Source organism: Corythoichthys intestinalis, chromosome 16 (assembly GCF_030265065.1).
Source record: "Corythoichthys intestinalis isolate RoL2023-P3 chromosome 16, ASM3026506v1, whole genome shotgun sequence".
In the NCBI taxonomy this organism is placed as follows: Eukaryota; Metazoa; Chordata; class Actinopteri; order Syngnathiformes; family Syngnathidae; genus Corythoichthys; species Corythoichthys intestinalis.
In genome coordinates, this window is record NC_080410.1 from 45,744,475 (window position 1) to 45,761,810 (window position 17,336).

The 17,336-nt window shown below is 39.4% G+C and overlaps 1 protein-coding gene across 2 annotated transcripts in view; it reads right to left on the reverse strand.

Annotated features, from left to right (window-relative positions):
• ttyh2l (tweety homolog 2, like) overlaps nucleotides 1-17,336 on the reverse strand; it is a 121,726-nt gene that overhangs the window by 103,125 nt on the left and 1,265 nt on the right. For both annotated transcript variants that reach the window (XM_057817344.1, XM_057817345.1), the window contains exon 2: nucleotides 3,372-3,547. In XM_057817344.1, the coding sequence (XP_057673327.1) occupies nucleotides 3,372-3,547 (176 nt within the window). The remainder of the gene's footprint in view (nucleotides 1-3,371; nucleotides 3,548-17,336) is intronic.

A 17,336-nucleotide genomic window follows, 5' to 3' on the forward strand; every position in this document is an offset into this window, starting at 1 on the left:
AAAGCATTTGTGATTGCAATCATTTTCTGGGAGAAATTGCCAATAATTGCCTTATGTTCCAATTTGCTAATTTGTTTTGAAAAAAAAATCCTGTTCAATAGATTTTTTTTAACCTAGATAGTTGTATGTAAAAGTATCTGAAACGTTTGGAATTTCTCACATTTCTGCATAAAATCACCATCAAATGTGATCAGATTTTTGACAAAATCACACCGATGAAAATACAGTGTCTGCTTTAACTAAAACCACCCAAACATTTAAAGTTGTCATATTTTAATGATCATAGCATGCAAACAATGGCAGAAGGGGGAAAAATAAGTAAGTGAACCCTCTGCCTAAGCAGACTTAAAGAGCAAATGAAACCAATTTTTAACAAACATTTTAAGTCAGGTGTGTCCCCAATCACTGATGAGTGGTTTAAAGCTGCCCTGCCCACTATAAAACACACACCTGGTAGGAAATGTCTTAATGAGAAGCATTGCCTGATGTGCTTCATGGCTCGGTTAAAAGAGCGGTCTGGAGACCAACGATCAAGAATTGTTGATTTATATCAAGCCGGGAAACTATACAAAACCATCTCTAAAAGTCTGGATGTTCATCAGTTTACAATCAGAGACGTTGTCTACAAATGGAGAGTGTTTGGCACTGTTGCCTCTCTCCCAAAGAGTGGCCGTCCACCAAAGATGACACCAAGAGTTCAGCGCAGAATACTCAGAGAGGTTAAAAAAAAAGAACCCTACAGTGTCTACTAAAGACTTACAGTAATCAGTGGCACAGTCCAATATCTCAGTGCACACATCAATTATATGTTAAACTATGGCCAAGAATGGTGTTCAAGGGAGGACTCCACAGAGAAAGCCACTGCTGTCAAAAAAACAACAACAAAAAAACTTTTGTTGCTCTTTTAATGTTTGCAAAAAGGCACTTGGACACCCCACAGACGTTTTGGCTCAATATTTTGTGGACTGAAGAAAACAAAGTTGAATTGTTTGGGAGTAATACACAATGTCATGTGTGGAGGAAAAATGGAACAGCTCACCAACATCAACACCTCATCCCCACTGTGAAACATAGCGGAGGGAGCATCATGATTTGGGGCTGTTTCCTACCTAAGGGCTTGGACAACTTGTAATCATTAATGGAAGAATGAATTCAAAAGTTTATCAGGATGTTTTGCAGGAAAACCCGATGCCTTCTGTCAGACAGTTGAAGCTAAAAAGAGGATGGATGCTGCAACAAGACTAGAGCTGTCCCGACTAGTCGACATAGTCGACGTCATCGATGACGTAAATCCGTCGACGAGCACAACATCCCGTCGACGGTTAATGAAGGGTTAAAAAAATATATGCGTGGAAAGTTAGAATGTCGGATGCTCTGTTTGGAAGCGGGGAAAGCGGCACAAAGCCAAAAAAAGCGCACCAGAGTGTCCAAAACATTGACTTATTTCAAAGAAACAAAGGAGAGTACACTCTTCTGTCCTGTCTGTTCAGTGCCAAGCTTGGCTGCGCGTCGGCCGTGAATAAACAACTCAAGCGCCTTCACGCAGTTTGAATTTTTTTTTTTCTTCATTTTTTGTACACCAGAGGGTGCTGTCGCCTTACTAAATAATAATGTTTCATTGACAATGGGCCTATAAGTGCTATTAGTATTGTTCTTAATGCTAATTGAAAGGTGTATTTCATGTTATGGTTTATTTTAATGTATAGAAAATTATATAAGGTTAAAAGGTCATAAATATATACAGTATATACAGTCATTGCACTCAAGGGAGAGATTGTCAATGATAAGGTAATAAGGTAAAGGCAATTCATATAGGCAATTCATTGATATATAAATAAGGTTTAAAAGGAAAAAGGTGAAAAGTTTTTGTTAATTTCTAATTGTGTTGCTTTATTTGTGTGCACCGTAGCTCTTACAGTGTGTTTACATCAAGGATGGAATAAAAGTTGTAAACCATCAGTTTAAGAGACCATCTTATCAATCGGGATGCTACACTAGTTAATTCTATCAGCATTTGAACTCATTGTTTATTTGTGATTTATTATTGTTATTTACGTGTTTATTTGTACTTTAATAAATAATTTGAGTGTTCCAATATGTTTTTTGTGAATTGATAAGCGACAACAAAAATTTCATTGCTAAATTAGTAAAAAAAAAAATTTTTTTTTTTTTTTTAAATTATTAGATTAGTCGACTAATCGTAAAAATAGTCGGCTGACTAATTGGGAGAAAATTAGTCGTTTGGGACAGCCCTAAACAAGACAATGATCCAAAACACAGAAGTAAATCAACTTCAGAATGGTTTGAAAACCACAAAATGCCTGTTCTGGAGTGGCCAAGTCAAAGTCCAGACTTAAACCCCATTGAGATGCTGTGGCATGACCTAAAGACAGCGATTCATGCCAGACATCCCTTAAATCTGAGTGAACTACAGCAGTTTTGTAGAGAAGAATGGGCCAAGATTAGTCCTGATCGATGTGCCAGACCAGGGGTTCCCAACCTATTCCACTAAGGCACACTGTGGGTGCAGGATTTCATTCTTACCAAACAAGATGACAACACTTTTTCCCCAATCTGGTGTTTTACAAGTGCAATCAGTTGATTGCAGTCAGGTGTGGCTTGTTTTAGCAGAAGCCTCATTGGTTCAACTGTCTCTGCTGGATCGGCTGGAACAAAAACCAGGACCCACAGTGTGCCTTGAGGACTGGGTTGAAAACCCCTGTGCCAGACTGATCTGCAGCTACAGGAAGCATCTGGTTGAAGTTGAAGTTATTCCTGCAAAAGGGCGGGCACAAAATATCATATGTGGTCGTTCACTTACTTATTTTTTTCCCCTTCTGTCATTGTTTACATTCTATTCTAGTTGAAATATGAAAACCAAGAAATCTTTGGGTGATTTTAGTTAAAGCAGACACTCGCTTTTCATCTGTGTGATTTTGCCAAAGACACATTTCATGGTGATTTTATGCAGAAATGTGAGAAATTCCAATAGGTTCAGATACTTTTTCAAACCACTGTATCTCAAAGTAACACATTTTAGAGCTGTAATTGCCTAAAAAAGTGACATTTTCGCTTAAGGTTATCATACTGTCAGAATCTCATACTGGCATATGCCTGTCAATAGTATTTAGTATTTTTTTTCTCCACTTTATTTTTTCCTTCTATGGCCCATCCCACTCAAAATGAATTGGCCGTCTATTCCAAAGTTCACTGACCAACCCCTATTTGACCTTCAATTTATTACATTAACCAGAATGGCGTTTCCGTTCAATATGTGACTTTTTTTGGCTCTCTGCGTAATTCAATCCAGAGAGCCACGGTCTTACTGCGTATTTGTGCGTGTGAGCGCACGCGCCAACAGTCCGACTGACCATATGATAAGCCCCGTGACGACGGCCGACCACGTCAAGCAGCAAGTCCTCTCGGGCCTTTTGGTTTCTTCGTCCGCTTCCCTTCGACAGCAACAGAGGCAGAGCAAGAAGACCAACAGGAGCAGCAGGCTCAAACTCAGGCCCAGCACTCCCACGCAGGCCAGGACCACCACAGACTGAGCGGAAGAAAGAGGAAAGCAAACAATTAGCGACCAAACACTCTTAACTTCTGTTGTTTACTACTTTACAAAAAGGTCAATGGATTTCAAGTGGGTAAAGTGTAGGGTATGTTTGTGTCGGGTTCAGGAGGCACAGAAGGATAGCAGGACCCGGACTGTGGGAGGCCAGCGTCATGTGACACTTTGGCTTTCGTTCAGTCTTGTGATTCCAGAGTGTGTGCAGCATTTAAACCCTAGGAGATGGAGACGGCACACATGGATATGGAAGAAAGGCAATGCTGTGTTGGCTTTCGAGGTGCCATATGGAAAAGCATTTCGCCGTGAGGCTCGGAGATGCTTGTCTTGACACAAATAGACGACTCTTTTTATCACGTTCACACCTATGAACAATGTTTTGAACCTAATATGTTTTTAGAAGACTGAATATTCTAATTCGAATGAGTTTATCACTAGTAGAGCAGCAGCTATTGAATATTTTAGTAATATTAGATTGAAAATTCTACCGAGTAATCGGATAAAACCTTTTTTTTAAGTAACATTAGTTGGATTCAGCCATGTGAAAAGAGGCAGACCAGAGGGCAGTGTATCCATCCTAATCAGTAAAACTAAATGCAAACACTTTCAAAATAAACCATTACAACCCCACTTTAATTAAACAAATACTCGAAGCAACAAAATTTAATTCGAATATTTTCTTCTAATCGAACACTCAAGTTAATCGATTAATCGTTGCAGCACTAAAACTTTCAGTCTAAACGATTGGGCGTCGAACACCATCAATGCAGCCTTATAGTTAACTGAGACACTATTATGGTGGAAGATTTTGGGAGTAACTTGTTGGTTCCCCTTTTATTTATTTATTTATTCATTTAAAACAGTGACACTTTTTTAAAACGATATCTCGATTCTTGGCAGGAGCATATCATTTCGATATATTGTCACACTCCTAATGTTTTTAGAAGACTAAAATTTCTAATTCAAATGAGTTTATCACTTGTAGGGCTGCAGCAATTGAAATTTTTAGTAATAGAGTATTTGACTGAAATTTCTATCGATTAATCGAGTAATTGAATTAAAAAAATGTTTTTTTTTAGGTAAAGACAATTGTGAATACAGTATATATGAGAAAACAAGACATTTCACCTAATAGTGAATAATTTTCAGACAGTCAATGTCTTTATTTTCGATTGTTTGTTGAAAACATTGTTGAAAATAGCCAACAATTGCATCTCAGATGTGAAAAAAATTCACAATTTTCACTCCAAAAACTTTTTTACAAAAAAAAAAATAAAATAAAATCTTATTTCTTACCTAAAAATGTCATTACGCTTACACACATCACTTAAAAGTTAGGTGTTTTTCCCATGTGTTTCAACTGAATTATTTTTATTACTATTTTTAAGTTCTAGTTAAGTTTTAAATTAGTCTAATTTGTAAATCCTGGTAGGATTTTGAGATTTTGCAGTGTTCAAAATAAATGCATGAAACCTGCTATATTGAAAGCACATTAGGCACCAGTGGTACTAGGTGTTTTATCCAGCAATGACTACTAAGCTAAAATTGACAGTTAGCTTTATTATGTTTTTATTTTAAACCCTCATCACTCTACAGGTCTGTGTTTTTACAGATTAAATCAAGCCTGTATGTAAAACACATTAGCCACGCATCGACGGTAGTCATAATTTATAGAAACCTAGCCCTCCGCAGGACAGTCAGCCACGACACGACTCCGATCCTGACTATCACACTTGTGCATTCATAGTTTTATTACCTTCAGTGAGAGTTTATAATGTCAATGAAAATAAAAATGCACGAATGACAAGGTGTGTTCGAACTTTTGGCCTGTACTGTATGTAAAGCACACGACAGCTCTGGATGCTCACATTCTCCGTAATTATACTGGAATATGTTTGATCACGCAAGAGCTCACCTTGAAGATCTGCTAAAACAAAAACCGGAGTTCTCAACAGCATACACTCTCTCGATCCGTTGTCATTGAGACGCACTTGTACATCACCAGTATTACCATAATTTTCGCACTATCAGGCGCACCTGACTATAAGCCGCCACCCACCAAATTTGGCACGAAAACTGCATTTTTTCATAGATAAGATGCATTGGTCTATAAGCCGCAGCTGTCCTCATTTTATTATGGGATATTTACACCAAAAGATATTAACCGGTAACACTATTTGACAGCGGCATCATATGACTGTCGTAAGACCAAATGAACCACCATGAAGCTTTGAACCAATTGGCTGCAAAGCTTTATTGCTTCAAGACACTTCATATAGACAGTCAACCTCTGCTGCCATCTGCTGTCAACACTGTTGTTGTCCAACATGCCTCCTAGCATGCATTGCAGCGCTACAGATGTAAATAACCATCAAATTAATGTTCTGTGGTAATTATTTTTTCAGTTACTGTTCCGCTTGTTTCATTAACTGCTAGTTATAGTATTTGGTAACACTTCGTTTGACAGTGGTGCCATAAGACTGTCATTAGACAACCATAATTATGACATGAAAATGTCATGTGCATTAATGAATGCTTATAACAGACGTCATTTAATGTTATCCGAAAAATTATTTTAGTTTTGAATGGATGTAAAAGATCCAAGCTGGACATAAATGGGGTTAGTGACATAATTTGCTGGATGACACTTAATGACACAAGCATTCAGTAATGCCCATGATAGTGTCATGTCATAATTATGACAATCTTATGACGCCGCTGTCAAATGAAGTGTTTCCTATTAACCCAAATAAATCAACAAATAAGCCGCACTGGAATATAAGACGCACGATTTAAAATGAAGGAAAAAAGTAGCGGCTTATAGTCCGAAAATTACGGTAGGTATTTCCTGCTCTGCATTTTGCCTTTGCTGCCGACGACATGTTGGGGTAGCTAACGAGTGACACGCTGGAAGTTCGGCAACGGGCCCGGTGACGTCACCGCACTGTGACGAATGGCGACTTATCACTTAAAGTAATTTTACAAATTTTATTAAAACGAAAACATTAAGAGGGGTTCTAATATCAAATTATTAGGGGTGTAACGGTACACAAAAATCTCGGTTCGGTACGTACCTCGGTTTTGAGGTCACGGTTCGGTTCATTTTCGGTACAGTAAGAAAACAAAATGCAAAATATAAATGTGCTAGTTGTTTATTACACACTTTTGTGCTTTCAACCATAGGAACATTAGCCTTTAAAAAGCTAGAATTCTGCTCAAAAAGTAGCGGGTATTTAAAGATAATAATCCAACAACAATTTCCCTTTAGACCCAGAGTATTGGTCAGCTTTCTTTCTAAAAGAAAGAAGAAAAAAGAAGTCCTGTGCTAAAGACAAAAGCAATCCCAATGACAAAGATTTAACATGTATTTTACAAATGCCTCAATGAATCTTTTTTTTTTTTCTTAAGAACGGTTTTCAAAAGCTTTATTGGTAGACTTTCTCAAGTTAAAGCGCCACACAGAAATTGATATATTTATTTGTGTAAGCAGTAGGGCTGCAGCTATCGATTATTTTAGTTGTCGATTAATCAATGAACTAGTTAGTTCGAATACTCGCGTAATCGGATAAGGAACATGAAAAATTGAAATACCTGAGCTCAGCTTCAAACGGGATAAAAAATTTATAAATGAGGATCTAAGGTCAACAAAAGAATAATTAGCTAACTTACATAGCAAAAGTCCGCTAGCTTAAATGCTATAAAATGCTTTTTTTTTTTTTTTTTTTTTTTACACTGCTGTTAACAAATGGTTCAGACACATATTCCCACAAAAAAATGGCTAAATATAACTATAAATTAAATTACAAATGCATTAAAAAAACATTAGCTCAAACAAAAACGTCACTTATGTTGGTCTTAACAGGGAGCAGCTGGATTCAGCCATATTCACTGCTGCCACTAGCGGGCAGTGTATCCACCCAAATCATTAAAACTAAACGCAAACACTTTCAAAATAAATAATTACAACGCCACTTTAAATCAAACGAATACTCGAAGCGGCAAAATGTAATTCGAACCTTTTTTTCCGAATACTCGAGTTAATCGATTATTCGTTGCAGCACTACTAAGCAGGATGTGTGTATTATTCTTCTTTAATTACAGGTGTTTTAGCTCATTTCAATTTATTTTATTTAAATGGGCTATTATTTTTTTATTATCTGTTTATATTTTACAAATGTGATGTGGTATTCATTTATATTGTATATTAGTTCCTATGTGAATATTAGTTCCTACTTGTTTTGTTGTGGTAGGAGGGTTTTGTATTGAACACAGGGCCATGTTGATTGTTATTATAGCAGAGAACACGGCAGTAAATCAACAAAGACAAGTTAACTGTGCCCCTCAAGAGATCTGATTGACTCAAAAAGTGGGTTACGATTAGAAGTGGGAATCTTTGGGCACCTAACAATTCGATTACGATTACGATTCAGAGGCTCCGATTCAATTATAAATCAATTATTGATGCACCAAACCCCCCCGCTTTTAATTTTTTTGTACACTAGTTCCAAAATTGTTAAAAAATCCTCTCAGGCTAAACATACTACTATTTCAGTATCAAGTTAACAGTTAAAAACAGTAAATAAAATACTCAAGTCCCCATTCTGTATCGGCAGCTTTAAACTACATTCAATTAATTTAATGTTGTGAATCAACCGTTAAAGTTGTTAAAATTGCTCCCGTTATTCCATAATTTCCCTTCTGTCTACTTTCGACGTTAAAGTTTTAAATTAAATTAAATTAAATTAATTAGGTTCGCTACAACAAAGCCTTCTAGAGAAGTCTACTGCTTTGAGATGGCGCCTGTTTTCTAGCGCAGGAAAGTCTGTCATTTCGCATCTAGTTCTTGGTATATAATCTAACATGGCCGTCGTCTGTCATTTCACATTTAGTTCTAGATATACAGTGCCTTGCAAAAGTATTCGGCCCCCTTGAACCTTGCAACCTTTCGCCACATTTCAGGCTTCAAACATAAAGATATAAAATTTTAATTTTTTGTCAAGAATCAACAACAAGTGGGACACAATCGTGAAGTGGAACAAAATTTATTGGATAATTTAAACTTTTTTAACAAAAAAAAAAACTGAAAAGTGGGGCGTGCAATATTATTCGGCCCCCTTGCGTTCATAAGTTGTAGCGCCACCTTTTGCTCCAGTTACAGCTGCAAGTCGCTTGGGGTATGTTTCTATCAGTTTTGCACATCGAAAGACTGACATTCTTGCCCATTCTTCCTTGCAAAAAGGCTCAGTGAGGTTGGATGGAGAGTGTTTGTGAACAGCAGTCTTCAGCTCTTTCCACAGATTCTCGATTGGATTCAGGTCTGGACTTTGACTTGGCCATTCTAACACCTGGATACGTTTATTTTTGAACCATTCCATTGTAGATTTGGCCTTATGTTTTGGATCATTGTCCTGTTGGAAGATAAATCTCCGTCCCAGTCTCAGGTCTTGTGCAGATACCAACAGGTTTTCTTCCAGAATGTTCCTGTATTTGGCTGCATCCATCTTCCCGTCAATTTTAACCATCTTCCCTGTCCCTGCTGAAGAAAAGCAGGCCCACACCATGATGCTGCCACCACCATGTTTGACAGTGGAGATGGTGTGTTCAGGGTGATGAGCTGTGTTGCTTTTACGCCAAACATATCGTTTTGCATTGTGGCCAAAAAGTTCAATTTTGGTTTAATCTGACCAGAGCACCTTCTTCCACATGTTTGGTGTGTCTCCCAGGTGGCTTGTGGCAAACTTTAAACGAGACTTTTTATGGATATCTTTGAGAAATGGCTGTCTTCTTTCCACTCTTCCATAAAGGCCAGATTTGTGCAGTGTACGACTGATTGTTGTCCTATGGACAGACTCTCCCACCTCAGCTGTAGATCTCTGCAGTTCATCCAGAGTGATCATGGGCCTCTTGGCTGCATCTCTGATCAGTTTTCTCCTTGTTTGAGAAGAAAGTTTGGAAGGACGGCCGGGTCTTGGTAGATTTGCAGTGGTCTGATGCTCCTTCCATTTCAATATGATGGCTTGCACAGTGCTCCTTGAGATGTTTAAAGCTTGGTAAATCTTTTTGTATCCAAATCCGGCTTTAAACTTCTCCACAACAGTATCTCGGACCTGCCTGGTGTGTTCCTTGGTTTTCATAATGCTCTCTGCACTTTAAACAGAACCCTGAGACTATCACAGAGCAGGTGCATTTATACGGAGACTTGATTTCATTTAGGACAACATTGGATCATTCAGAGATCCTCACTGAACTTCTGGAGTGAGTTTGCTGCACTGAAAGTAAAGGGGCCGAATAATATTGCACGCCCCACTTTTCAGTTTTTTATTTGTTAAAAAAGTTTAAATTATCCAATAAATGTTGTTCCACTTCACGATTGTGTCCCACTTGTTGTTGATTCTTGACAAAAAAATTAAATTTCATATATTTATGTTTGAAGCCTGAAATGTGGCGAAAGGTTGCAAGATTCAAGGGGGCCGAATACTTTTGCAGGGCACTGTATGTGATATCTACCATAGCTGTATGTTGCCGTATGTTTGTAGCAACTAGCAACTGGGCGCTGTTTGTAGCTACAGACGGCCGCAGTCAGGTATTATTGTTTTTTTTTGTTTTTTTTTATCTAGCGGAATAAGTTGAACATGATATTTACTCTCGGTCCGTTCCTCATTGCGTCCTGAAGACTGCGCTGACTGTGTTTTATTTCCGCTTTACCTGGTATAATTAAATAATCGGAATTTGGATGTTTGTGAATCGTTCTCGAATCTACCACAGCCGAATCGCGAATAATCCAAGAATCAGAAATTTCGCACACCTCTAGTTACGATTGCATATTAGTTTGACAATCGACCGGATCCACCGTATTTTTACACGAGTGACTTCCGGTCTGCCCGATCCTAGCTAGTAGTATTGACGCAAGAGAGCGTCAAATAATAAACTCCGCCGTTCTTTTCACGTGCGTCGCGTTGAGCCGCTTTTGGGACGCGTCTAACACGCGGCCGCACTGCAACTGATGTGCACTGGCTGATTGACTTTAACGCCCGCGTTTCACTGCGTTCTCGCGGCGGCCATGTTGTCGCGCCGTTGACGTTTCTGGGTTATATACTGTCCGTGTTGGTCCTCATTAGAGTAGAGAAGATGGAGTAGATATAATCTACACAAAGAAACTGTAACCCGATCGACTCACAGCCTCGAAAAGTAGGGTTACATTACGTCAGAAACTCGTTCGGTACACCTCCGTTCCGAACCGAGCACCCCGTACCGAAATGGTTCAATATAAATACATGTACCGTTACACCCTTACAAATTATTATAACTCATACTAACATTTATCTTCAAGAATTAAAGATCAAGGATCCCTTTAAAAAGTAGTTATCGGAAACCCCTGGAATAGATATTAGCAAGCTCCAAAACAGTTCGTCGAGCACAAAAATTAAAAAAAATTTTAAATACTGATTTTTTGGGGTGACATTTTTGCCAAATAAAAGGTCACTTTGTCATCTTTTACATAACATTTGGAGACACTAGCTTTTCCTTTAAGAGCATAACCATGAGAAACCACAAAAATCAAATCCATTCATCCCATCAGCCTTCAAAAGCTCAACACCTTCCAGCATGAATGGAATCAAATAATAACACGCAACATACACTTGCGTACTCTTCTCACATACCAAACTGATTTGAAGCTCCTACTATTAGACAGCTGATCCACCACAAGAGAGCGTTTGTTTAACATGTTTCATTTTGAAGAGTGCAAACAGCGCTGAAGAGAAACAGCTCTCAACTCTCCCCTTTTCTATTTTTGCAAAGCCAAAAAGACAGTCGAGTTTTTGCAGTGGCATCACAACTCGTGAAGGGTAAATTATGAGTCAGTGTTTGAACTTCACTTAACATGAAGGCTTGCCTCATAGAAAAGATAAACAAACCCAACAACAACTGTTTTAAGTGTTTTTCAGTTCATTGGACAAAATCCACGTCAACTCATATTACTGGAAGCAAATGTGGGCAAACGAACACACAAACGCACACACAAATGCATACCAAAGCCAATTAAAATCTGTATTCAGCCTTCAACTGGTTTACATTAGCTGGAAACTTTTTTTGTCTAAATAATTTGATTTGTAGACAGTCCCCTTCCAATTATATGACTAATTAAAAAAAAAAAAAAAAAAAGCACTAATCTGATTAGAATTATGCTGATAATACACCTACTTTGCTTATACAATCATTGTCAGTGATTTTGGATGCATTCAATGAATAAAGTGGAGCAACAAAGTAGTTGCAGAATATCGCTTTTAGACACAATGTTCAACAATTAGTAAGAGCTTTTAGTTAATACTGCAAGTGGACCTAAAATTGGACCGTTTTGGGGCCAACAACCACAGTTTAGAACATCTTCACAATATTTCATTAGATTATTTTATATTTGTTTTGTAATCACATATTCATTGACTTCTTCATTGCTGTCTTTTTCATGTACATATACTGTACAACAACTTGTTCACGTCTGTACGTTTCATATTCGGGACAAGAATGTACTTCCCAAGAACAAGAGCGCATACTCGTCTACTTGAGTACCGTATTTTTCGGACTACAAGTCGCTCCTGAGTATAAGTCGATCTAGCCATAAAATGCCCAACGAAGAGAAAAAAAACATATACAAGTCGCACCGGAGTATAAGTCAAATTTTTGGGGGAAATTTACTTGATAAAATCCAACACATAGAACAGACATGTCATCTTGAAAGGCAATTTAATATAAAAATACAATAGAGAACAACATGCTAAATAAATGTACAGTGTACAGTGCATGGACAACGAAATGTGAATATACTGTCCTACGTTACGGCTTGGTCCTGGCTATACAGCGAACTCCCAAAACACAATGCTGGACGTCCGTATAATTTGCTGAATCAATTTGGCCCTCGATAGAAAACAGGTTCGCATCAACGTAAATAAATGATAATTAGGTACTATTAGTAATAAGTAACAGGTTAGCATGCGTTCGCTATCATTAGCACATCGTTCAAACAACCACACAACTGGCTCTAAGTGTCCGATCGCAGGTGGAAAACACACAACAACAACAGAAAAGATGATACACGCAGGCGTTGCCTCTGTAGAGATGATTTAAAAGCATAAACAATGAAAGTAGGTTCGCAGCCGTCTATTCTCTCTCGCTAACTCGCCCACTCACTCACTCAGAGCTACGTAGCTGTCCTTCTTCTTCTGGCGTGTGAGCACTCTTCTTCACGTAAACAAGTGCGAGTGCGCCCTCACGTGGGCGTGAAAGCGCCACAAACTAAATGCATCCATTTCAAGATAAAAAAGTCAATAATACAATTGAACATACACTGCAAAAGGCAGAACGCGAACGTGGCCATAGCTATAAAGAGTTATTCAGATAACTATAGCATAAGAACATGCTAACAACTTTACAAAACCATCAGTGTCACTGCAAAACACCAAAATAACATGTGAAATTATATCATAATGTGGTAATAATTCCACACATAAGTCGCTCCTGAGTATAAGTCGTACCCCCAGCCAAAATATGAAAAAAAACGCGACTTATAGTCCGAAAAATACGATATTTACCTTGCGCAGGTCTTTTCTTCTCTATTTTTGGCAACGCGTTGCATACAGTGGGGCAAATAAGTATTTAGTCAACCACTAATTGTGCAAGTTCTCCCTCTTGAAAATATTAGAGAGGCCTGTAATTGTCAAGATGGGTAAACCTCAACCATGAGAGACAGAATGTGGGGGAAAAAAACAGAAAATTACATTGTTTGATTTTTAAAGAATTTATTTGCAAATCATGGTGGAAAATAAGTATTTGGTCTATACCAAAAGTTCATCTCAATACTTTGCTATGTACCCTTTGTTGGCAATAACGGAGGCCAAACGTTTTCTGTAACTCTTCACAAGCTTTTCACACACTGTTGCTGGTATTTTGGCCCATTCCTCCATGCAGATCTCCTCTAGAGCAGAGATGTTTTGGGGCTGTCGTTGGGCAACACCGACTTTCAACTCCCTCCTCACCCCTAGGCGTCAAAATGATAACAAGAACGGGAGCAAAAATCCCAGAACCACACGGGGGGACCTAGTGAATGACCTACAGAGAGCTGGGACCACAGTAACAAAAGCTACTATCAGTCACACAATGCGCCGCCAGGGATTCAAAATCCTGCACTGCCAGACGTGTCCCCCTGCTGAAGAAAGTACACATCCAGGCTTGTCTGCAGTTCGCTAGAGAGCATTTGGATGATCCAGAAGAGGACTGGGAGAATGTGTTATGGTCAGATGAAACCAAAATACAACTTTTTGGTAGAAACATAGGTTCTCTTGTTTGGAGGAAAAAGAATACTGAATTGCACCATACCCACTGTGAAGCATGGGGGTGGAAACATCATGCTATGCTTTGGGGCTGTTTTTCTGCAAAGGGACCAGGACGACTGATCTGTGTAAAGGAAAGAATGAATGGGGCCATGTATCAAGAGATTTTGACTGAAAATCTCCTTCCATCAGCAAGGGCATTGAAGATGAGACGTGGCTGGGTCTTTTAGCATGGCTATTATCCCAAACACACAGCCAGGGCAACAAAGGAGTGGCTTTGTAAGAAGCATTTCAAGGTCTTGGAGTGGCCTAGCCAGTCTCCAGGTCTCAAACCCATAGAAAATCTGCGGAGGGAGTTGAAAGTCTGTGTTGCCCAACAACAGCCCAAAAAAAAAAAAAAAAATCACTGCTCTAGAGGAGATCTGCATGGAGGAATGGGCCAAAATACCAGCAACAGTGTGTGAAAAGCTTGTGAAGAGTTACAGAAAACATTTGGCCTCCGTTATTGCCAACAAAGGGTACATAACAAAGTATTGAGATGAACTTTTGGTATAGACCGAATACTTATTTTCCACCATGATTTGCAAATAAACTATCTAAAAATTAAACAATGTAATTTTTTGTTTTTTCCACATTCTGTCTCTCATGGTTGAGGTTTACCCATGTTGACAATTACACAGGCCTCTCTAATATTTTCAAGTGGGAGAACTTGCACACAATTGGTGGTTGACTAAATACTTATTTGCCCCACTATACATGCTACAGCATTTTTATGTTGACACAGTAGCTTAAAGAAGCAATATGTAAGATTGGTGGCCAAAAATGGTACTGCAACCAGTATCAAAATGTTGAAGTGTACAACATCCCCTTCCTTCACATATTGCATAATTATTTCATGTAACGTCATCAGGAAGTGATAAGAACAAATATTTAGGTATATCCTTAAGTTTAAATCACATCCTTAACTTTTGCATCTGGTTTCGATTTAAAGTATATGACGAGGTAGATCCACACTGGTGCTTTGAAGCTGGACGCTGTTCAAAACATTCCATTTCAAATGACATAAATAGACAATTCCAGGAATTGACGCACAACACAGAAAGTCTCGGAGTGTCACCTACGTCGTGCTGAATCCATTTTTGGAGATTCCGTGGGTTCTTCTGGTTTGATTTTGCAGTTTAAACTTTGTCAACAATGCTTACTTCAGTCGCAATTCATGTTGTTCTTTCTAAACTGGAAGTTCGAAACAGAAATTTTCCAAAATGGCACCGCCCATGTTTCGCTCAGCAAACTTGTCTATAGTGCTTCGCAATGGAGAATCAAGCTGAATTATCTTACCAATGATATATTTCAATCAAAAACTAGAAAATGCAATTTCTGGAGAAATTGCATGGGTTGCTTTTGTGCTGTGCTGGTCGCTATACTTGTAGTACAAGCACACGTAAATACAAGCACACGTACGTGTAGTGCACGCGCGAGTTCACGTACTTGTAGTACAGGCGCACGCGCGAGTTCACGTACTTGTAGTACAGGCGCACGCGCGAGTGCACGTACTTGTAGTACAGGCGCACGCGCGAGTGCACGTACTTGTAGTACAGGCGCACGCCAGAGTGCACGTACTTGTAGTACAGGCGCACGCCAGAGTGCACGTACTTGTAGTAGTACAAGCGTACGCCCGAGTGCACGTACTTGTAGTAGTACAAGCGCACGCCCGAGTGCACGTACTTGTAGTAGTACAAGCGCACGCCCGAGTGCACGTACTTGTAGTAGTACAAGCGCACGCGCAAGTGCACGTACCTGTAGTAGTACAAGCGCACGCGCAAGTGCACGTACCTGTAGTAGTACAAGCGCACGCGCAAGTGCACGTACCTGTAGTAGTACAAGCGCACGCGCAAGTGCACGTACCTGTAGTAGTACAAGCGCACGCGCAAGTGCACGTACCTGTAGTAGTACAAGCGCACGCGCAAGTGCACCTACTTGTAGTAGTACAAGCGCACGCGCAAGTGCACCTACTTGTAGTAGTACAAGCGCACGCGCAAGTGCACCTACTTGTAGTAGTACAAGCACACGCGCAAGTGCACTTGTAGTACAAGCACACGCCCAAGTGCACGCGCTTGTACTACAAGCACAGGCGCAAGTGCAGGTGCTTGTAGTACAAGCACAGGCGCAAGTGCACGTACTTGTAGTACAAGCACAAGCGCAAGAGCACGTACTTATAGTACAAGCGCAAGTGCACACGTACTTGTAGACCAAGCGCACGTACTTGTAGTACAAGCGCAAGTGCACGTACTTGTACTACAAACGCAAGTGAACGTACTTGTAGTACAAGCGCGTGCACATACTTGTAGTGCAAGCGCAAGTGCACGTACTTGGAGTACAAGCACGCGCACAAGTACACGTAGTTGTAGTACAAGTAAACGGAAGAGCACATACTTGTAGTACAAGTAAACAGAAGAGCACATACTTGTAGTACAAGTAAACGGAAGAGCACATACTTGTAGTACAAGTAAACGGAAGAGCACATACTTGTAGTACAAGTATACGGAAGTGCACATACTTATAGTACAAGTATACGGAAGTGCACATACTTGTAGTACAAGTAAACGGAACTGCACATACTTGTAGTTCAAACAAATGCAAGTGCACGTACTTGTAGTACAAGTCAACCCAAGTGCAAGTACATGTAAAACAGTGCACAATTAAGTCCAAGTTCTTGTAGTACAAGTGCACGATGTATACGCATATCCTTCTGCAACCTTAGTTTATGAAGCCTACCAAGATCTGGCAACCTGGACAAAGACAAAGAACTGATCACGTACAGTGCTGCTCGAAAGTTTGTGAACCCCACAGCGATGGTCAGATTTTTTGTAAAAAAAACTAAAATAACCTTATTAAATGTTAAGTTATACCCAAATCCACAATGCTGACATTCCAAATAATGGACTGAAACAAAAGAAATAGTTATATTGTCATTCTTTATTTAACAAAAGTGGTTGATTTAAGAAAAACTCAGATATCATGTGTGCAAAAGTATGTGAACCCCTTCAGTTAATAGGATATTGCGCCTCCTTTTGCAGAGATTACCTCAACCAAACGGTTTCTGTAGTGACTAATCAGCCTCTCACATCTACTTTGGGGGATTTTTGCCCATTCTTCCTTGCAGAACGCAGTCAGTTGAGAGAGGTTTGATGGGCGTCTGGCATGAACTGCTCGCTTCAGGTCCCGCCACAGCATTTCAATGGGATTTAGGTCAGGACTTTGACTGGGCCAGTCCAGAACATGAATCTTCTTCTTTTTCAGCCATTCCTTGGTTGTATTGCTGGAATGCTTTGGATCATTATCATGTTGCATGATCCACCTTCTGCCAAGCTTTAACTTCAAAACAGATGGCGTCAGGTTATGTTCTAGGATTTGGCAATATTCCTCAGAATTCATGATTCCCTGGA